The sequence below is a fragment of the Girardinichthys multiradiatus genome, chromosome 22 (assembly GCF_021462225.1).
Source record: "Girardinichthys multiradiatus isolate DD_20200921_A chromosome 22, DD_fGirMul_XY1, whole genome shotgun sequence".
Taxonomy (NCBI): domain Eukaryota; kingdom Metazoa; phylum Chordata; class Actinopteri; order Cyprinodontiformes; family Goodeidae; genus Girardinichthys; species Girardinichthys multiradiatus.
Genome location: NC_061814.1, coordinates 37,910,478 through 37,933,884, shown reverse-complemented (window position 1 = coordinate 37,933,884; position 23,407 = coordinate 37,910,478). Strand labels below are relative to the sequence as shown.

Sequence of the window (23,407 nt, the reverse complement as noted above, 5' to 3'; positions counted from 1 at the left end):
CTGGGCTCAATTCCCAGCTGGGGGTCTTTCTGGATGGAGTTTGCATGTTCTCCCCGTGCATGCGTGGGTTCTCACCGGGTACTCCGGCTTCCTCACACAGTCCAAAGACATGCCTGTTAGGTTAATTGGTCACTCTAAATTGCCCTTAGGTGTATGAATGTAAGAATGTACGTATGTAAGAATTCCAGTTACATTTGATGAATGTCATATTGTAATTAGGCAGACCCTAGGGCAACAACCATGAATCAGTTTTAAGAGATTTATTAAAAGTTTACAATGATATAGAACAACAAATATCTTCAGGTCAGGGAGGCTTCTGGAAATCCTCTAGAGGAAGACAGGTGAGTAAGTGAAGGTGCCAGGTGAAGGTGGATAATGGGAATATGAAATGTATAAGTTTCTTAAATCTGTAGATGAGAAGGGCAAGTGCATCCGTGGTGGCTGAGGTGTGTCGGTGTGTGATAGTGTTTTCTTCTGCCAGCCAACATTGCTGGGGTGGACAGGCAGGCAACAGTCAGAGCCAGCATTTAGCGTTTGTCGTTGATGTGTTTCTGATCCACAGGGGAAGAGGAACTTCTGAGGAAGACCGCAGGTAAGTTCTTCTGGAGTCGGACACAGGTGAGTTATCCAATTGGAACCCAAAGAACACACTGGAGAAGGAGGTAACAGCTCTGTCAGGAGGGAGAAGACACAAACATTAAGTAATTTCTGTAACAACTAGGGAGTCAAGAAGAGGAGGCCTGATTACCACACTGAGTGAGAATTCACTGGCGTCTTCCTCAGGGACTTCACTCCTCTTTAAACTCTTCTTGATGACTGATGAGCGACACCTGTGCATGCTGCCGGCCTGGAGCCACCCTGTGGACGAAATAGTAAGTACACACACAGGCGCCCTGCCCACAGCCTCACGGATAAAACAATAAAAAGGTATTCCAGATTCCTTAAAACCAATTAAATAGGCCTGTACTCAGGCGAAATGGGAAACTAAGTTTAGTGTCATTTGAATGACATCGCTGGGAAGATGCTAAACCGTATGAAATAGAGATATTGCTTTAGAATTACCTGAAATCACCAAAGTTATAATAAGAGTTTGGATAGACATGATTTATCGGTATGTAATATTCCACTGAAAACAGTTGCAATCTGTTAGATGTTAAAAAATGTTGTCAATTAAAAATTTTTTTAGAAGGTCTTTTTTTTAAAATATGTCCCATGATGTCTCCTGCATCTTTTGAACTTCATAGGATAAAAACCAATTCACAGATAAACCAGGTTTCTGTGTTTCTTCACTATTGCGTAAAGCATGCACAATTGGGTGCTGAACCTTCTCAGTACTCAACCTTATCAGCATCACCCAGAAACATTGGGAAAGGTCAGACCTTACCTTCATCGTAGAGTCAAGTTTCTCAAACACAAAGGCCTGTTTTAGCAAAGCAAATGTGATGTTATGCCCAAAATGTGCTGTTCCACAATGTTAATGTGGTTGTGCCATGTTGCCTTTCACCTTATTGTTATGGGTTAACTGACCATTACTTTACTGGGTCCTGGTCTTACTGAACTCATCAGTTCCACTTTTGTTGAAAGAGCTTGAAATTCTTCAGAAGCTGTAGTGGCTAAAATTGGATTATTCCTGACAATTGGTGGGAAAGACACTAATTAGAAATATGAAACCAAATGAATTATAATGTAGTCTCACATCAGCCTAATGTGCAAACTTTAAGGAGGATCTTTACCACTCTTCCTCTTTAGGTAAATTCAGGCTTGTAGCTACGGTAGTTGTACTTATTTTCCTGTTCGAAGTCAAGACGTATGTCCCTAAACATGAAAAAAACACAAGGCAACTGAGAATGCAGCCAAAAGTTGCCTAAGAGTTATGTTACATAGGGCAGACCCAAATAAGGCATCAATGCATATTGCAACCGCCACCCAGAATGAGCAAAGTCCCCAGCTCAACATAAAATGTTGATTTAAAAGGTGATTTGTCTAACGAGGAGGAAGAAGTAAGGGGAAAGGTCTGAGAGGCAGTAGCCTGAGGACCTAATTGACCGACACCCTACCCCGATATTTAAAAGTACTCTGCAGAGAACCCAGTCTTCTTGTAAATCAAAAAACAAGTCTCACAGTATTCAGATGCTATTTCTGCATTTCTACCATGATCCACACCGGCACTAGAAACTAATTTTCTCCAAAAAAAAACTGTCTTTAAAATGTATTGAATTACCAAGCCTTGTTGTTGTTGTGTAATCCATTTAATTTGTATTACGTTCATTCCATGTTTTACTCCTGAGGGTTTAAATACAGTAGAGCAATGTAACTATCAAAACGTTCTATGGACAGTGTGTGTCACACCAGTGAAACGCAAGTCCATAAATAGTTCTCACAGCAAAAAAGTTATTTGGCTATAAAAATTTAAAAAACACTTTACGCTAAAAACATGGTGGATGGGTTGGAAGTTAAAGTATGATATACCGATACTAACCTGTTGCTCATTTATGTAGAGAAAACAGAGTGACTGCTGCTGTTGATTAAAGTACCTTAACACAGAAGAGGAACTACTGCAGGGTTTGATTTATGATATCAGAAGACAACTAGAGCAGGGGTCTAAACCCTTTTTGGGGTCCAAATAGTCCGTTATATCTATTTTTGAAAAACAGATTGTTAATTGTTTATTTCGTACTTTCAAGACGTTCTGATTTCCTGGCTCGAAAATACTATGGAATTTGTCATTATAGGTACGATTTGGAAATTGTCAAAGCTGTGTTTGCCACAGGGAAAGCAGCGAATATGAATCAATACTGGAATGTTCGTTCGTTCGTCGTCTTCCGCTTATCCAGGACCGGGTCGCGGGGGCAGCAGACTCAGCAGAGACGCCCAGACGTCCCTCTCTCCAGACACCTCCTCCAGCTCCTCCGGGGGGAGCCCAAGGCGTTCCCAGGCCAGCCGAGAGACATAGTCCCTCCAGCGTGTCCTGGGCCGTCCCCTGGGCCTCCTCCCGGTGGGACGTGCCTGGAACACCTCCCGAGGAAGGCGTCCAGGAGGCATCCGGTATAGATGCCCGAGCCACCTCAACTGGCTCCTCTCAATGTGGAGGAGCAGCGGCTCTACTCCGAGCCCCTCCCGGATGGCCGAGCTCCTCACCCTATCTCTAAGGGAGTGCCCGGCCACCCTACGGAGGAAGCTCATTTCAGCCGCTTGTATCCGTGATCTCGTTCTTTCGGTCATGACCCAAAGTTCATGGCCATAGGTGAGGGTAGGAACGTAGACCGACCAGTAAATTGAGAGCTTTGCTTTTCGGCTCAGCTCTCTCTTCACCACAATGGACCGGCACAGCGCCCCCATTACTGTGGCAGCTGCACCGATCCGTCTGTCGATCTCCCGCTCCATTCTTCCCTCACTCCTGAACAAGACCCCGAGATACTTAAACTCCTCCACTTGAGGCAGGAACTCCCCTCCAACCTGAAGAGGACAAGCCACCCTTTTCCTGTCGAGTACCATGGCCTCGGACTTGGAGGAGCTGATCCTCATCCCAGCCGCTTCACACTTGGCTGCGAACCGCCACAGCGCATGCTGTAGGTCTTGGCTAGAGGGGGCCTGCAGGACCACGTCATCTGCAAAAAGAAGAGACGAAATCCACTGGTCCCCAAACCAGACCCCCTCCGGCCCTCGGCTGCGTCTAGAAATCCTGTCCATAAAAGTTATGAACAGGACCGGCGACAAAGGGCAGCCCTGCCGGAGTCCAACATGCACTGGGAACAGGTCCGACTTAGTGCCGGCAATGCGGACCAAACTCCTGCTCCGCTCGTACAGGGACCGGATGGCCCCTAATAAAGGGCCCCCAATTCCATACTCCTGGAGCACCCCCCACAGGGCATCACGAGGGACACAGTCGAATGCCTTCTCCAGGTCCACAAAACACATGTGAACCGGTTGGGCAAACTCCCATGAACCCTCGAGCACCCTGTAGAGGGTATAGAGCTGGTCCAGTGTTCCACGGCTGGGACGAAAACCACACTGTTCCTCCTGAAGCCGAGGTTCGACTATTGGTCGGACTCTCCTCTCCAATACCCTGGCGTAGGCCTTACCAGGGAGGCTGAGGAGTGTGATCCCCCTGTAGTTGGAACACACCCTCCGGTCCCCCTTCTTATAAAGGGGGACCACCACCCCCGTCTGCCAGTCCAGAGGCACTGTCCCCGACCGCCACGCAATGTTGAAGAGGCGTGTCAACCATGACAGCCCTACAACATCCAGAGACTTGAGGTACTCAGGGCGGATCTCATCCACCCCCGAAGCCTTGCCACCGCGGAGCTTTTTAACCACCTCGGTGACTTCAGCCTGGGTGATGAAAGAGTCCAACCCCGAGTCCCCAGCCTCTGTTTCCACCACGGAATGCGTGATGGCAGGATTGAGGAGATCCTCGAAGTACTCCTTCCACCGCCCGATAATGTCCTCAGTCGAGGTCAGCAGTCTCCCGCCCCCACTATAAACAGTGTTGGCGAAGCACTGCTTCCCCCTCCTGAGGCGCCGGACGGTTTGCCAGAATCGCTTCGAGGCCAACCGATAGTCCTTCTCCATGGCCTCACCGAACTCTTCCCAGGCCCGAGTTTTTGCCTCTGCCACAGCCCGGGCCGCAGCACGCTTGGCCTCACGGTACCCGTCAGCCGCCTCAGGAGTCCCACAAGCCAACCACAGCCGATAGGACTCCTTCTTCAGCTTAACAGCATCCCTTACTGCCGGTGTCCACCACCGGGTTCTGGGATTGCCGCCACGACAGGCACCGCAGACCTTACGGCCACAGCTATGGGCAGCAGCATCGACAATAGATGCAGAGAACATGGTCCACTCGGACTCTATGTCTCCAACATCCCCCGGGATCTGGTTGAAGCTCTCCCGGAGGTGGGAGTTGAATACATCCCTGGCCGAGGGCTTTGCCAGGCGTTCCCAGCAGACCCTCACTATGCGCTTGGGCCTGCCGAGTCTGTCCGGCTTTCTCCTCCTCCAGCGGATCCAACTCACCACCAGGTGATGATCAGTGGACAGCTCAGCCCCTCTCTTCACCCGAGTGTCCAAAACATGCGGCCGAAGGTCTGATGATACGACAGCAAAGTCGATCATCGACCTCCTGCCTAGGGTGTCCTGGTGCCAAGTGCACTGATGGACACCCTTATGTTTGAACATGGTGTTCGTTATGGACAATCCATGACTAGCACAGAAGTCCAATAACAAAACACCACTCGGATTCAGATCGGGGAGGCCATTCCTCCCGATCACGCCTCTCCAGGTGTCACTGTCGTTCCCCACGTGGGCGTTGAAGTCCCCCAGCAGAATAATGGAGTCCCCGGGAGGGGCACTATCCAGCACCCCCGACAGGGACGCCAAGAAGGCAGGGTACTCTGCACTACCACTCGGCCCGTAGGCTGAAATGATAGTCAGAGACCTCTCCCCAACCCGAAGGCGCAGGGATACAACCCTCTCATCCACTGGGGTAAACCCCAACACGAGACGGCTGAGCTGGGGGGCAACAAGCAAACCCACACCAGCCCGCCGCCTCTCCCCGTGGGCCACTCCAGAGTAGAAGAGAGTCCAACCCCTCTCAAGGAGATGGGTTCCAGAGCCCACGCTGTGCGTGGAGGCGAGCCCGACTATTTCTAGTCGATATCTCTCGACCTCCCGCACAAGCTCAGACTCCTTCCCCCCCAGCGAGGTGACATTCCATGTCCCTGGAGCCAGCCTAAGCATCCGGGGATCGGGCCGTTGAGGTCTCCACCTTCGTCCGCCACCCAATCCTCTTTGCACCGGTCCCTCACGGTTCCCCCTGCAGGTGGTGGGCCCACTGGGGGATGGCCTCGCGTCTCTCGTTCGGGCTTGGCCCGGCCGGGTCCCGCGAGGAGCAACCCGGCCACCAGGCGCTCTCCGACGAGTCCCGACCCCAGGCCTGGCTCCAGGGTGGGACCCCGGCTCCGCCGTACTGGGCGACGTCACGTGCCTCGATATTGTGTTCTTCATGAGGGGTTCTTGAACCATTCTTTGTCTGACCCATCACCTAGAACCTGTTTGCCATGGGAGACCCTACCAGGGGCATTTAGGCCCCAGACAACATAGCCTCTAGGATCATTTGAGCACTCAAACCCCTCCACCACGTTAAGGTGACGGTTCAAGGAGGGGTCAATACTGGAATGTTATTTTAAAAATGAGTCATTCCAGTTTATCTTGGACTTGGTTTTGGTAAAGAAACTCCAAAGAAAACTCCAAAGTTCAACTTTTGAACCATTTTAGTAACTCTTCTTGCATAGTTTTCTCTGATAACATTTTGTGCAGCTCAGTGTTATATCCGCCTGCTTGTTTGACCACACAGTTTCGACTTTGTAGGGAAGTTGAACCTCTCTGGAATTGATACGTTTCTTAAAATGATTGGGAAAATCACCTAAAACCTGAAACTCCAGTGTTCAGAACAGATCACAAACAGCTCTTTAGACATAACGAAGAAAGCAATAAATGCAGATGTTTCAATGGTATTGAGGTGAAATTAGTGTGTCTGAATATTTGAGAGTCAGTGTGTGTTGGATGTTATTTTTTGAGCCTATGAAATAATGCAGGCTTTGGCTGGCTGTCCAATTACACTTTCCATACTGGATTTACAGTCTAATCCAGGGCGTCATTGGAAAATTATCGAATATAACTATGAACAAGTATTTTGGTTACATCGTGTTTTATTCTTGTTGTTGTGCATTTAGTTTGTCCTCGTGTGTTTTAACATGTGCCACCATCGTTAGCAGGTTTTTCCCCATGCCTCATCCTTTGCTGATCATCATGTGTTCAGCTAAACCTTAAAAAAAATGCTGGGAAGGAAAGCTGGCTTTGTAAGGTGTTAGACTGAGCCCACCGCAGTCTGGGTGGCAGACTGGGAACTGAGACGGACTCAGCTGAGAGCCTTGTGACTTGAGCAGAGTGCCCAGGCTTGGGCGGCTTCAGGTCGCATCCACTGGACCCTTCTGATGGAGAGGTAAAGATCAATGTTTGGGGGGGGTTGCAGACTGGCACAGAGCTCCCTCAGACTTGGCTCAGGGTACTGAATCAGGGATGGATTTTGTTACACCACTACTAGTGAAAGGGTGGAAACAGCTTCATAGCAGGACTCACTGATGGTGATGGAAAGGGGAGGAGGCACTGAAAGGGCAGCAGAGGTCTGTGAAGGGACTAAGTGAGTGCTGTACTGTATTTTGCATCTCTAAAAGCCAGCTCTGACAAAAAGAGAAGCTTCCATTCCCCTGGCTGACCCGAAAATGCATGGCAGGACCAAATAGGGGTGCCATGCTAATGAGCGCATGCGATTAATGGGGAGGGTGGGGAGGGGAGAGAGGAGTTGGGGGCATCTATTGGGTTTTAATGAGAAGTGACGCAACCCCCCTTTTCCCAGCAGAGGCCCCTATGAGCTGGTTTTTGAGGGTCACTCCAGGCTGTGCTGCACATTAATGATGGGCCACATACCAGTGGATAGCAAAGGGTGTGTGTGTTTCTGTGTGCGCAGTGTTTTTCTGGGGAGGGTTAACTAAGACAAAAGTAAAGCTGTGGAAAAATGCAAATTCACCATTGGCTCAGAAAAAGGTGGTGGCGATGGAGGACAGAGGAGAAGGCGACAATGGAGAAGCAGGGGGTGGAGGTGGAACGAAAGGCAAAGGGAGTAGCGTGTGAGGGATATTTTTGGGCCAGGGGCTGAGTGTACGTGTGTGTGTGTGGCTGTGTGCACAACAGAGCTGGAAACAAAGGCATTGAGCGAGGCCTCGGACTTCGGGCCTCCTGCACAGAAAAACTAAACCCCTGGCTGCATGCGGCTCTCATTTAAAGTCTGGGAGCTTGTGATGGATTTAATCCAGAGCCAGTTGGAAAGCGATATAAACACAAAAATAGATCAAACTCTCCCCTCTTAAACAGGCAGTATCTGAGAGCAGCACAGACCTCCATGGTTAATTTACCTTAATTTACCCATTGTAGCATCACTGAAAAACTTCACTACTAATATTATTAAAAACATTTCAATCAAGGATCACAAAGATTTTACCTGTTCTGAAAGTTTTATAACTTCAACTTAGATCAATTCAGTTTATTTATGTATATAATGCAAATTCACACAAATTTCATCTGTATGATCCTTTTCCAATTCAGTCCAAACTTCATTCAAATCAATCCAGTTCATCCCATTCAAACTTTAACCCAGGTCAATCAGTCATAGTTGTATCCAATAAGTCAGTCAGTCAAATTCAAACAAAATTATAATAAAGTACAGTCAAATTAAGTTAAACATATAAAGACAGATAAAAATGACAAGCGAGGCTTTGATGACCCTCGGGGACAGGAGTTCCCCGAGGGTCTAGATGCATCCCTGGTCCAACAGTCTCGAATCAAATGGCTGAATAACCTCACAAAATATGGTGCAAAATTCTTTAAATGTATAAATCAATGTCTATGTCTTCAAAAGAGACAGCTAAACACAGAAGCACTGAACCAGGAATACCATGTGTGGAAAAAAGAGAAAGGGAATGTGCAAAGTTATTTAAAGCAATAGCTCAATCAATGCCTTTGTCAAGGAAAGAAACAGTTAAGCACTGAAGCACTGCGCCAGGTGCACCTGCTAAGAAAGTAGAAAATACAGAAAGACCACAAATTCAATTCAATCCTTTTTTTCCTCAACCTTTGAGGTGAGACTGCCCTAGTTTCAGTGGAATTACTTCTACTTTCAGGCTCTCATTTTCAAAACAAATATCTTTTGACACCCAAGATTTACTTAACACGTTAAACTTGATTTCTTAACGGCCATTAATGGTAAGCTTGTTTATTGTTTATGGTATGAAGAAACTTTCCAGAAACGTCCATCCAGGTTTTTTTCCCTTCTGATACCAAAGCAAGACTTTCATCAAATATTTGAATTGTTTGAACTTTTGTTTAAAATTAGTGTAACATAGCTGAAAGATAAATTATGTCAACGGAACTGAAAAAAGATCTGTTTTAGGGATTAAATCTAATAGTTTACATTAAACCCGAACACGCATCCATGTAACTAAAGGAGTACAAAATGTTCTTGTGTACTTTCAGGTGGTTCCGGCCTGATCTTTGCTGACCCACTTTCTCCTTCTGTCTCCTTCTGATGGGTGGATGAAGCTGCGGTTCAGATGTACCGAGCGTGCACACCCTCGGCATCCATAGAGGGAGGGGGTGTCAGATGAAGGGTATGAGAGACTACTGTAATAGTGTGATGAGCGAGTGTTTTGGCAGCACCACTGAGAACAAAGAGACTAATCTACTTCACATGGGGAGTGGAAAACACTGCACACACCAGAGGGTGGATCTAAAATTTCCCTCTCCCATGTCTGCTGGTTTGAAATAGGGCTGGAGAACACCGGCTGAGGACATGTTGATGGGGAATTCTTGGCCTCTAATGTTGTGTTACATAATGTAAACTGAACAAAGGGTTCCTGCAGTATTAGAAAAGGAAAAAGCTCATAGAGGAGTTGAGTGGGCATATGCATTTTGTGAGTGCTGATCAAGGTGTGTGTATGTGTATGTGTGTGTGTTGCTGAATAAGGTCTGAGTGCACCGGCCTGGTTAATCTGGTGGGCTCAGGCTTTGGGCCTCCACCCCCTAATCTATTAGTGGCAGGTCTGTTTTAAAAAAAAAAGAAAAAGGAGTCTTAGTCAGTCACTTTAGCTTGAAATTACAAAATAAATTTAAAACTAAAATTAGCTACAATAAGGATGGTCTTTGCTTGGTGTTATCAAGGTTTTGTGGCATGTATGAAGAGCGTAATGGACTCCTTGTTAAACCTTATACTGAGTGGGAGGATGCAAAAAAAACAACAACTCATAACCAATGTATTAGCGGGCCAGTAACATTGTGAGATAGTGGTGTGTGGTAGTGATGTTATCCATCACGTCACTGGTCACTGGTGTAAATTGGTGATAGAAATTTTTAAGCAGGCTGCTGAGGTAGCTGTGTCCTGCCTCTGCTCTCGCCATAAAAAAACTGATCAACTGAAAGGTCTCTGATGAACACCGGCACCTACCAAACCCTGCTCTACACTTCACAGGAATCCTTGATAGGCTAACCCTAACCCTGGGGCTTGTCAGTAGATATGTACACAAGACATTATTTCAAAGTCCAAGTCAGGTCTTGGGTCATTGAGGGCTAAGTCTAAGTTAAAGCTCAAGTCTTTGAGGAGACAGTGTAGTTCAAGTCTTTAGTCCTAAATTGCTGAGAGAAAAAGCCCAAATCAAGTCTCGGGTGTTTGTGGGGCAAGTACAGGTTATGTCTTAAGTCTTGCAAATTTTCTCCGTCAGTCATCTTATCATTTCTGGGCAGCTCCCATACATCCTCCCTGATGCAACGTTTGAATCTACACCTATTGCAAAATGTATGTCTTTGTATGTGCCTTGTGGCTTCCGTGCTCACCACAGTACAGAGACTGCTCTTGTCAAGGTGTTCAACGACATCCGTATAAATGCAGACTGTGGAAGAACCACAGTGCTGGTATTATTGGACCTTAGTGCAGCATTTGACACTGTTGATCACTCCATTTTATTAGAGTGCCTGGAAAACTGGGTCGGCCTTTCTGGTACAGCACTCAACTGGTTTAAATCCTACTTTATGGATAGGGACTTTTTTGTGTCATAGGTAACTTTACATCAGAGACCAGAAAAATCACATGTGGCGTTCCCCAAGGGAACATCTTAGGGCCCCTCCTATTCAATATCAGCATGCTCCCCCTAACTCAGATATGAATAAACAACAATGTAAGTTATCATTACTATGCAGACGACACACAGCTATACGTTACGATGTCACCAGGTGACTATGAACCCATTCAAGCGCTGGGTAAATGCTTAGAAGAAATCAATGCATGGATGGGCCTAAATTTTCTTCAGCTGAATCAAAACAAAACGGAAATAATAATCTTTGGACCAAAGGAAGAGCGTTTAAAAGTTAGCACACAGCTTCAGTTAATACAGCTAGAAACCACCAGTCAGGCTCGAAACTTGGTTGTAGTGATGGACTCAGACCTGAACCTTCAGAGGCGCATAAAGACAGTAACAAGATCGGCCTTCTATCACCTAAAGAACATCTCCAGGATTAAAGGACTAATGTCTCAGCAGGACCTTGAAAAACTAATTCATGCGTTCATCTTTAGTAGAATTGATTACTGCAACGGTGTCTTCACAGGTCTGCCTAAAAAGTCGATCAGACCGCTGCAGTTGATCCAAAATGATGCTGCCCACCTCCTCACTAGATCTAAGAAAGTGGAGCACATCACCTCGGTTCTAAAGTCCCTGCACTGGCTCCCTGTAGCTCAGAGAATAGACTTTAAAACACTTCTGTTAGTCTATAAATCACTGAATGGCTTAGCACCAAAATACATTACAGACTTGTTGTCAGTGTATCAACTACCCAGACCATTCAGGTCTTCTGGCTCAAATCTACTCTGCGTACCCAAACCCAGAACCAAACATGGAGAAGCAGCTATTAGTTCTTATGCTCCACTAATCTGGAATAAACTGCCAGAAAACTGTAAAGGTGCCGAAACCCTAAATTGCTTTAAAGCAAGATTAAAAACTTATTTGTTTAGAGTGACCTTTGACTGTGCCATCTAGGCATGATTAGTTGCGTTTTCAGTCCAATTTTCCTTTCATTTTCTTGTTCATCATTCTATTCTCTTTATTTTATTTAACTTTTTTAAATTACCTCTGTTGTTTGATTTTATCATTTAATTTGTTTTTCTGTGTCTGTATCTGTGTTTTTTTACTTTGTGATTGTATTGTAATTGTATGTACAGCGCTTTGAGTGTCTCGTTGCTGAAAAGCACTATATAAATAAACTTACCTTACCTTGTGCTGCCAGTAGGAATGCCACAATCAATAGTCAATTGTCTCAATATTACTATCAATAATTTCAGCATTTATAATGGCTTTGCCAATAATATCATTACCACTGTTAAATCTAATTTGGTGCTGGTGTTGAACAACAAAAGAATTTGAAACTTTGGTTGCCACACTTGAAAGATGAACTCCACCTCCACTTCCTGTTTGCATAGGTGACAGCAACAGAAAGGAAACTAGAACCACACACCCAGGTTCAGAGAAGCCATGATTTGCTAAATGTGGGATGTGTTGTGTTTGTTGACTAATCAGGTGCCCTTGTCTTGTATTTGCATTTTACAACTAGAATGACCTGTGGGTTAGCAAAATTACCTTAGCTACACCACATGCCAGTTGTGCCTGACAAATAATATCTGATTATTTTTCACATGAAACTGGAGACAGAAACTGTGAAGTTAATACAAGATGTAAATACAAGTAGCCACTACTCCAATTTTATTATGCAGTAATACATTACAAAAGGTTATACATGAACTTTTAAGCTTCAGAGTTACCTTCTTTTGCTCTTTTGGTTGATTATATATTTTGTTTATAATCTAGTCTAAACTGTATTTAGGTTTGAAAAGCATTTGTGTCCTTTAATTTATGTTATTGAATTAAATAAGGAGAGGAGATTGCTCAGATTTAAAAAGGTTTAAAGATGATGTAAAATGAGTAATAAATCTATATGATCGCTAGGTTATATGTTGCAAAGCTTCAAACATGTTATTATAAAAGCAACGTTTTGTTGATCCTATAAACTTTGGCATCAGGTTTCTCTGGGTAACTCAGTTTGTCTCTCTGTTTCTTTTATAAGGTTGTGTCTTGTCTGCAGGTCCAGTTGGAAACAGTCTCCTGGCTGGCATAGAATGAAAGACTTCCCTGCCTCCTTCATCCCTATTGGTCCCCAGCCGCCACTGAGCCGACTTTCACCATGGGCCCCAGTCTCCAGCTCTCACTGGTGGGCTAGGACCTGCTTCAAGGTCCCCTCTGTGATGTGGGCTGCCCAGTGAAAGCAGACGCTGGCTGAATTCCTATCCCCAGTTTCCCCTCTGAGTCTTTATCTTTCACAGCATTGGCTGAGGTTAAGGAATTGCCAGCGAGGTTAGGTTACAGTCTGCCTCAGTTAAAGGGTGGAAGGAGCTCTTCGTTTATCTACCCAGTTCTCCATTGAAGCCTATTCCTTATGTTAGAAGAGGCCTTTTGTTAACAAAACTCACATCAAATGCTCAAATTTGCTTACCATCTGTTTTTTCTAGACAATGTTCATATGCCATAAACATTCTGATAGGGATATGGATAAATAACAGCTGTGAATAGAAAACACTGAATTATTCAAAATTTACAGGGTTCCAATTTCTTAAATCTAACATCAATAATACAAAACCCACAGCAGATTCCACACTGTCAATATTTATTGATAACAAAATGAAATCTTTTATGAAAAACTAAGTATGTCCTTGCTCTTTTTATAGGATATAGGAGGGGTTGCAGCAGCCATGAGCTCCTATTTCCTACTGAGCAAGGGTGTACTCAGTTTTTCATAAAAGATTTCATTTTGCGACCACCTCTATAATAGCAAGAGTTTTGGCAGTTTTCTTTGTCACTGACCTTAGAAATGCAACTGTTGTCTGTCAATCTCAGAAGGGTCATAACGCCATCTTTTTATGGTCAGAAATATTATTTCAATGTGGAACAAATTAAAGACAGCTGCCAATCTTTCAAGGAATGGATGTTCCTACAAATACAATGCAAAATCAGATGAAGCAATGCTCGGAGAAATTGCAAAAAAAAAACAAACCCACAAGCTCCATCTCAGACTCAACAGACCTCAGTTAACATATTGAATATAATCGTTTATGATAGAAGAATTAGAAAAAGGCCGAACCGGTATGGCTTGTTTGGAACAGTTGCCAGCCTCCTCTCTCGACTTAGTTGCATCTGAATGAACCAAAAGACTTCTGGGAAGGTGTATTTGCCAACAGATGAGACCAAAGTGGAGATGGTTGGCCATAATGCACAGTATTATGTTTGGAGGAAAAGAGAAACAAACACCTCATACCAACTGTCAAGCACTGTGATGGAGGGGTTGAGATTCGGGTTCATTTTGCAGGACCTGAGCAACTCCCTGTCACTAAGTCGACCATGGACTCCTCTTTATACCAAAGTATTATACAGCCTTGTGAGACCATATTTGAGCTAAAAACATGGCCCAACCTGGGTCATCAACAAGACAATAATCCCAAACACAACAGCAAATCTAAACCAAATGGTAAATGGCCTGCACTTGTATAACGCTTTATCAAGTCCCTAGAGACCCCAAAGCACTTTACACTGCAATCAGTCATCCACTCATTCACACACTGACGGTGGTGAGCTACATTGTAGCCACAGCTGCCCTGGGGCATACTGACAGAAATGAGGCTGGCATACACAGGTGCCAACGAGCCCCCTGACCACCATCAGCAGGCAAGTTGTGTAAAGTGTCTGGCCCAACTACACAACAACTGAGACAGGCAGAGTGGAGATTCGAACAGGCAACCCATCGGTTACAGAACAAACTCTTACTACCTGAGCCACAGCTGCCCCAAACCAACCCTAACCCTACATGAATGGCTGAAAAAATAAACCAATAGCAATGGTCCAGTCAAAGTACTCACCTCAGCCTAATTGAAATGCTGCTGTAGGACGTTAATAGCAATGTCCAGAAGCAAACTGAAGCAACATTGTAAAGAAGAGTGGACTGAAACTCCTCCACAACAATGTTAGAACTTTAACCTTCTCACAAATTCGATCGAGTTGCGGCTGCAGCCGATTCATCTGTCTGACCTTTCTCTGATGCACCCACTTAAACATCCCTGAGCATAAAGGTGCACTAATGTATACAATTATGTTTGAGCCAGCAACTGCTCAGATTGCTCCCTGCCTCGGTGTCACAACAAATTAAGACTTTTACAACCCATTACGGAAATTATAACATTGCCATGCAGTTAAATGCAGACTAATATCTTAACACAAAACAATTAAACAAATCTGTGCTAAACTGAAGCAAATGAGCATTTGTTTAATGGAACATTGATGCAGAAAGAACACACACACACGGTCCATAGCTAAAGAACATCTATATTATGGTCAATGTGTCATGTGGAGAAGGACGGCTAAACTCTACATACACAGATTCTTCTCACTCATTCCACTCTTGAGGTCATGAAGCTGTTTTTCCATCACTGGGTTCTTAGCGTGACATGGCGATCCAAACAGAAATGAAATATTACTTAAGTCCGGGTTATTAAAACTGTTATTAGCATGGCCAATTGGGGCTAAACAGGACCTGACTGTCACCCTAATGACAGGGTGTACTAAAGGCTGGGGAGTAAGGAGGGGAGGTGGGCTGCTGAAACCTCCGACCATCATCCACCAAATAGCTTTAGTAGATTCCCCACTATTACCATTCATCCCCCCACCCACAACCACCCTCTTATCCCCCTGTGTGCTGAGAACTCTCTCGTTCCTTGGCCACATGATACACATAAAACTGTGGTGTTGCCATGCAAAGCCACAGAAACGCACATATAGGAAAACAACTACAGAACCTTTTGCACCAACAAGCACTGAAATCTGGGTGAACAAGTCCAAGCACAAAGACTGAATCTAGTGCAAATTATCATATGTTAGAGATGAGTCAACAGAGAAAAGAATGACCAAGATTATATTTATGCCACTTTAAGGAAAAGCTTAAAAGCTCCTTTCTAGGACAATCTCAAAAATCATGAAGGAGTCTGCAGGCACAGTTTCCTGTCTTGTCATGTAAGACGTTCTGAGAAACATGTTGTGGGGGTCTAAACATGTGGAAATGAACTGGTGAAGATCTTCAGTCATACAGTGCATGTGACCAAAACATCTCTCAGTGATCCAGGCTAACAACGGCACTAATCACAGTCTATTGTCAGGGGAATCTAATCTGCATGTGAATTTAGATGTGCAGAACGCCACATCCCAAACAGCTTAAAAGCTTGGAACTTCTACCTCACTAGCTTTAAACTGAGAAAACCCTTCAGATGAAGAGCGAAACAACTTCAACTACAAGAACTGAAGTCCAGTTGGTTTGTTTTTTTTAACCTTTATTGCAGTGATGAAATGAAGGAGATTTTGTTTAATATCCATTACTGTACTGTCTTTAAATTATCACTTGTGATGCACTCCTGTTAGGATCTATACATATGCAGAGCACATATTAAGATCAACTGTTTGGGATTTACAGTGTTCAGCTGCCTAAGGACTCAGTCCATTACTTTCACTGTGATCTCTCAGTGTTGTATTTGTTGTTCAAAGGGTCAACTGACCTCCTGGGAAAACGATTTAAATGCTCCACGACTACCCCCAAGTGGACAAATGTTTATTAGTAAAATTAATCATACAGTAAGGTAAATGCTATGTTTTGTTTTTAGATTCAAGCATCCCACATGCTGAGGGGAGTAAAGCATCTGAATTGCAAAGCATAAGATTAATTGATGCTATTTTGGGTCATTGTTATGATATTTGAGTCGAGGTGCCATTGACATCTATCGGCTATCTTTAATTAAAAATGGGGTAAATTGCTATGTTTTTCTGTATCTAGGTTAACGTCAGATAGTCTTACTCATCTTAAACAGATATGAAAGAAACTGGACTTTAGTTTTTAGTGTTTTAAGCCCACCCTTCGTTTTTGTCACATCAAGTGTGCTGGATTCACACCAACACACACAGGGTCTCCTCTATGAAATATGAGCCCCAAAACAAAGCTGTCCCTTCACTATCCTCTCACAACCTTAGCGAGCACACCTCAGTAATCTCCCCTTCTGAGACATACGCTCTCCAAGGGCACTTCAGCTTCTGCTCTTCCAACATTTAATCACTCACATAAGGTTTGTGGGGGTGGGAGGTGATTTGGGGGTGAGATCCTCACACAGTTTGCAAGGTGAACCCTGCCAAATGTGTGTAAACACATGTGCATTAGGATCTCCCCAACATTCTACCCACAAATCTGTCCTTACTCTGCTTATTTGGCTTCTGGAATGATGGTTGTCACAGCCAATAGCCTCAGCTAGTCACAGATTTACTCCAGGTGGCACTTTAGCTTTTGTCCAGCTCAAGGAGCTGCCCTGACCCTTGGCCTCTGACTGCCAGGGGTCTTCTCTGTGCCCCAACAAGAGGACAAGGATAGAGTTGTGTGTAGAGAGGAGAGGCGACATGAAAATTAGACCAGACCGACGAGGTTTTGTGTTGAAACGGATACTCCCATAACTGTAGAGCTCCTGACCTCGCAAACTCAATAGCAAGGGCTATTTAAGTGATGTTGAAGACGACAGCGAAACAAACATTTAGTTCTGCCTTCATGCAAATCTTTGAATTATTCCCACTGCGTAATTTATTACATATAAAAGCAATAATGCATCTTCTGCTGCATGAAATAATATAGAAGTAAAAATATTCAGTGGTGGCTTATTGGAACCACCTGGTCAATCTAAAGCAACTACATCCATCTCCACAAACAGTCCTCCATTTTAATGGCCACTGCAGATAGCAGTAAGGTTGAACTGCAATGTGTATTATTGAGAGTTGGTGCTATGGTTTTAGATCCCCGTACGTGCACTAGCGTCCAGTCTTTGATTTGAATTGGTTTTCTGGTATGGTCCACAACTTGTCTGCTCAGTTTCAGTCTGTTGCAGTATATAGCTATGGAATCACTGAGATAGTTCATATGCCAGCTGACCTTTGCTCTACTCAAGCATTCAAGTTTAAATATAGACTGGGCATTTGTGACACATGTCAAGCGATCAAAGACACGTTCATACTTCTGTCTAGGTCCAGCGCCATTATAGGTTCTTTTAACACAAATGCCTGCAAACATATTCACACCTCCTAAACCTTTTCACTTTTTGTCATAGTAACACCACAAACCTTGATGTAATTTACTGGAATTTTATGTGACAGACCAACATGAAAGCATGCATAACTGTGAATTGTAAGGAAAATTGTACATGGGGTTACATTTTCTATGTTTATGAATATGTAATTCCTTTACTATGATACCCATAATCTAGAGCAGCCATCATCTTGAACACACCATCCACAGAGTGAAACATGGTGGTGGCAACATCATGCTGTGGGGGGGAGGGGGGGTTGTTCTTCAGTAGAGAAGCTGTCAGGGTTGGTGGGAAGGTGGATGGAGTTAAATAAAGGACAAAAATCTAATAAAAAACTGTTGCCTGAGACAGAGTTCCACCTTCTAGCAGCACAATGACCGTAAACACCCAGCCAGAGCTACAATGGAATGAATTAGATCTGTCACAGAAACCTAGTCAAAGTCCAGGTATAAATTCAATTGAGAATCTAAGGCAAGACTTGAAAACTGTTGTTCATAGACGCTCACCATTCATTCTAAATGAGCTAGAGCTGTGTTGAAAGAAGAATAGACAGAAATTCCAGTCTCCAGATGTGGAAATCTGACAGAGACACATCTGAAAGCACTTGCAGCAAAAAGTGGTTCTACTGAAGTATGGAACCAGGGAGACTAAATGCAAAGGCGTTTCAGTTTGCATCCTTTTCCTTCCACTTCACAATCATGCACTACTTGGAGTTGGTCTGTCACATAAAATCTCAGCAGAATACATTGATGTTTTTGGTTGAAACATGACAAACTGTGGAAAAGTTCAAGGAATCCATCTGCAAGGCATTGTAGCCTGCATAAACATATGGCATAACTTGTGCATGGTAACTGCTGAATTAAATAGATTTTAAGATGAGAGTTTGAAAGCAGCTGTTTCTCTCATTTTAACCCTCTTGAATTTCTGAATTTTCCCAACTTTGTCTGAGTTCACATTTTCTTTAGATATCCCATGCACACATCTATAGGCTGTTGCTCTGTAGGCTCGGTGTGTTGGTCCAGAGCTAATGACAGAGCGTGGGTTGGCAGACAGCAGCTGTCACTGTGGCTTAGTTACAACCACTGATACACCTCACTAAAACCCTGAGGTCCACGTCTGGGTCATGGAGCTCAAGAGTTCACTATGACCTTTAACTTCAATCAGCTTCTCTCACATCGAGCTATAATTTCTGCTCCAAAGAATTCCCTATTGAGACACAGACATTAGGTTCATTTAGGTTTTACTAAAAACCAAGCCCCTGGTTTTTGTAAACTGCACAAATCACATCATTGTGATGAAATATGGTGTTGAGGGGTAAAATGTGCCCAGTGGTCAGAATTTATGCAATCTCCTGGTTGTATAAGTTAGACAACTTTTGACTAATTAGCAGTTTAGTATGTACAGAATCTGACTGTATTTTAATAGAAATGGATTGAACTTGAAGGTATGCAGTTTATTTTAAATTACATTTATTTGAATCTCCAATAACTACTGAATATCCTGAAAGGATTAAGCAGGTATAAAAAAGGGAAGGAAGAATGTCATCATTTGGAATTTGACTTGAGATAATTGGATATCATCTCAAGTCCAACTAAATATTATCTCAAGGATACTGGACCTGTTTGGACCTGTTAAAACAATCAGCTGGAATGTAGAGCTTCTTTAATGGGTCCTGGTGAGGTCTTCAGCAGCATTTAAATGGATTCCTATGGTGCATTACAGAACATGAAACTTCCTGGACTGTAGTGAGGTTGTGACAGGAGTCTGTTGTGCACCAAGGTCACCACGGTGACAGGAGATCGGTGACATACCTCCATGATATGTAGCCTTCTTCAAGCATGGGGTGGTTTGATCATTGTAAATTTGAAGCAGGCCCTTGTGATCCTTCCTCATACTGAAGCGATCTGAAAGAGATTCTGGATGCAGCCAGTCTGTAGAGCTTTCTGGAGTTCCACGAGAGCATTTCAGGACATAGAGATGACAAGGAAGGACTTACTTGCATGATTAAGGGATGTTGGCTTTAAAAATTACAAAATTTGCCACAGTCCAGCCATTTTCTAATAGACCATCTAGTGCTAAGGAACCATGCAGGTACAATAGCTTTGGGGTTTTATTCCTGACATTTAATCTTCTGGTCCATAAAGCCAGGATGGATGATTCATTTTTGAGCAAAAGCTACATGAGTTATTTCCCTCCGTGTTTAGTCTGAGGCTGTGGATTCAGGCTGTAATCTTTGAGAACCCCAAACAGAGCCACTTTACCTTTGATCTCAGTAAATAAATATTCAGGAATAGGATGGAACAACATTAGGAAATTAGACATGTTTCTGCTACCATCCCTCTCTTTAGGACAACAGACACTGTCCTCTGTTTTAGGTGTGAGCATGTATTGCAGTGAAACCCCATCCAACAGGCTGAATATCTTAATGTGAATTTGTTACAACTGGAAATCAACAAATATTACATTCCAAACAGTACATATAAGGTTATTATTGCACATGATAATATTGGCATGATGACAAATTATGCAGCGTTTACTTAAAAGTCCATGTATTGTAAAAATGTCTACATTTAATATCAGTCTCTCTATTTAGGCAAAATCCTCCACTCTGCCCTAAAACCACATGTCTCAAAATTCATTTCTACTCACCTGCAGAAGACTTGATCTTTCTACATGTTGCTAGCTTTAAGATTTTGTCCACTTTGAATGTTTTTGTTTCGGAGAAACAGCATTGTTGTCATTACACATTATTTAAGTAGTATCTTCATCGCTTTGTGGCTGAAAGTCTACATACAGACCAGATGTTGAACTGTTCATGTTCGACTCCCCAATTGTTTAGAAATGGCTCCAAGATGCTGTTCTTGTATATATCTATGATCCTCTGATCTGTGCTCAAAGTACTGCTCAGTCCAATCAGTGTGGTCAAGCAAAGCCTTCCTATGTTGGAACAGACAACCCAGCAGCTGCAGTCAATAATGATCGTTTAGAAGCAGTTAACGGGCTCTTGGACTTGGCATGTTTGAAGACAGTTTGGAAGTGTGGCAACTCTGCAGTGATATGTTAATGTATTTGTTTTTTTGTGGGGGGTGTCATTATATAATTTCTACAAGCAGTTGAACACATACAATAAAACTTAATTTAGGTTAAAAACAACCGTTTAAAAAAAATGGTTGGAAAAATTGGACGAGATTGCATGTTTGTGTTTTTAATTATGTTAACATTTTCCTCCACTCACTGAGATCATAGTCATGGTGAAAGTCCATTTATACGACATCTAATCCACGTAACTCTTTAGCTTGAAGGCTAAATTTGTCTTTCGGCTCAAATGTTTAAAATAAAACATGTTGTAGGTTAGGTACTTGAGAAATTAGGATTATTATTGTTTAAGGAACAAAACACACATAGACCTGTAGGGTAAACAACCAAACATATATTCATAGTGTACAGATGCTCTAACTATAAATAAGATTTATCCAATAAAATATTTTTGCTGTATTACACATGGTTTGGGATATTCTCTGGCAGGGGCAAAGCCCAGCTCTGCAGTGACGTTATCAATCCAGTGTTTCTTTGTCGACCACTGGGGATGGTACACCTGAATATAAATGAAGTAATGTTGTTGCAACAGAATCCTTGCTGTTTGCATACAGAATAACAGTGCTGCACCATCGAAAGCTTATGTCCTGCATTTTTTCTCACTGGGGGCTTTTAGCACATTTATACTGTCGTGGCATGGTCCAACTGCATCAACCCAAGCATTCACTAGAGCAACTTTATCTTCATCAGGTAGACTGATTATGGGCCATCATATATCACCCTAGAGCAGACAGTGTATAGGTTTTGCCATAAAGTGTGCTAGCATCCCCTTGTCACATGTGACTCCAATAACTTGAGTACAACATGTTTGCAGCAACACAATCCATCAACGTATTCCCAGTGGGAATTATCTACCTGGCTTAAAACAAAGAGATGTAACTCTTTGCAACAACATCCCTGCTGTTACGCATATCATGGATGGGTCATCAAAAGGACAAAGAACACACCACAGCCATTTGAAGTTTTTCCTTAAGGTGCTAAAGCATCATCCTGTCACATCTGACACCTGAGCCATACTGCAGTACACCTTGTGTGGTCATTGTTTAAGGAGTTTCCATCTAAGGTGACCACCAGGAAACTGGAAACGTTTGTAGACTGAGTGATAGAAGCTGAAGGACCTCAAGGGAGACCGAATAGATGCCCTGGCTAACTTTGAGGTGGACACTGTCCCACCTGTAAAGTCAATGTGGGAAAGTGGTAGAGACAATCAGTGGCTAAAAGGTCTTTAAACAAGAGTTTGACAAAGAAACTTGAAGGTAGAGTAAAGAAGTGCAACAGAATATCCATGAATCCTGGCATTAGGCACATGGCCTTGGATAGAGTGGTTAGTATTGAGACCAATAGAACCAGTAAAGTAGGAGACAGACACATTTGGGTGTTGTTTCCACTAACGCAGCATTTGGATGAATCATGACCGATAAGCCCTAGATGAATGTGGCTGAAATTATCTACCTGTACAGGGTGACACACCATAGAGATAGGCTGAGGAGTTCCATCATTGGAGCTACTGCTCCTGGGCATTAAAAAGAGTTATTTGATGTTATTTGGGTATCCTAGTATCATGATTTGTGGGTGTTTTTGGGTTCTTCTTATTATTATTAGTGATAGGTTTTGAATCATGCTTCTGTTATTTTCCTGGTCACGCTTTAGTTTTTGTCTTCTAGTTCATGTTTTGTCAAGTTAGGTGTTTTGGATCTGGTTATGCTTTAGTTTCATGGTTCATTAGTTGTGTTTAAGTTTGTATTCAAGAGTCTCTGTTTTGCTCCAGCTACGTTTTGTTCTCTCCTGTCTTCAATCATCTTCATTCGGTTCACCTGCACCTAGCATTCAGTCTCCTCATTTCACCTGGTTCTTGCTCCATATATACCCATCTGCTCTGTTCATTCCTCGCGTAAACATTCACTCTGCTCATGCCAAGCCAGTTGTGTCACAGTTCATCTGTTTATGCCAAGCCTGTTCTGTCAAGCCTGCATCTGCAACTACCTGTCTGCCTGCAAGTTTATTTTTGGTTATTAAATCTGTTTTTCAACTCACCACGCCACGTTGCTTCCTGCTTGTCTGCACTCTGGGGTCCTCCGCCATACCAGCCGTGACACCTAGACACTTTATTGTGGGAGGCCCAGTCAGAGAGGAGACCCTTGTCCCACTGGCAGAAGACCCGGGGGCAGACACAGAACAAATCAGAGGGACTGCCTTTCCCTTCATACATGGGAACGCCTTGAGTTCTCCCAGAAATAGCTGGAAAGTGTCACTGGAGAGAGGTATGTCTGGGTTTCCATCCTGGACTTGTTCCCCCATAGTTAAATGGATTTTAACTGTTGTTTATTTAAAATCATTAGAGGACACACAAAACGTATTTTAGACAATATTTTATTTGTTTTAATTTGACAAACAACTGAAATAAATATGTTCTGCATTGTGTTCTCAATCCCTAATGAATGTCTGTGTTAAACATACCATTTTTCCACAGTCTTTGTGAAAGTTTTTATTTCATTAAGTGTTCTG

General features: G+C 43.4%; 1 protein-coding gene across 1 annotated transcript; it reads right to left on the bottom strand.

Moving 5' to 3' along the window:
- Window positions 1-314: 314 nt before the first annotated feature.
- LOC124858950 lies at window positions 315-23,111 on the bottom strand. The gene is made up of 3 exons (XM_047351293.1): window positions 22,937-23,111; window positions 19,618-19,749; window positions 315-671 (listed from the first exon to the last, which is right to left on the bottom strand). Exons 1-3 carry the CDS (start codon window positions 23,109-23,111, stop codon window positions 328-330), a joined length of 651 nt encoding a protein of 216 aa, XP_047207249.1. The 3' UTR covers window positions 315-327.
- Window positions 23,112-23,407: the final 296 nt, after the last annotated feature.

Coding starts and splice junctions, on each gene's coding strand:
- LOC124858950 (XM_047351293.1), bottom strand. CDS start 23,111: ATGTATGAAGGGAAAGGCAGTCCCTCTGATTTGTTCTGTGTCTGCCCC. Junction 19,750..22,936: donor GCAGGAAGCAACGTGGCGTG/GTGAGTTGAAAA, acceptor GTGGAACTCCAG/AAAGCTCTACAGACTGGCTG. Junction 672..19,617: donor GAAGGCTACATATCATGGAG/GTATGTCACCGA, acceptor CCCTCCTGACAG/AGCTGTTACCTCCTTCTCCA.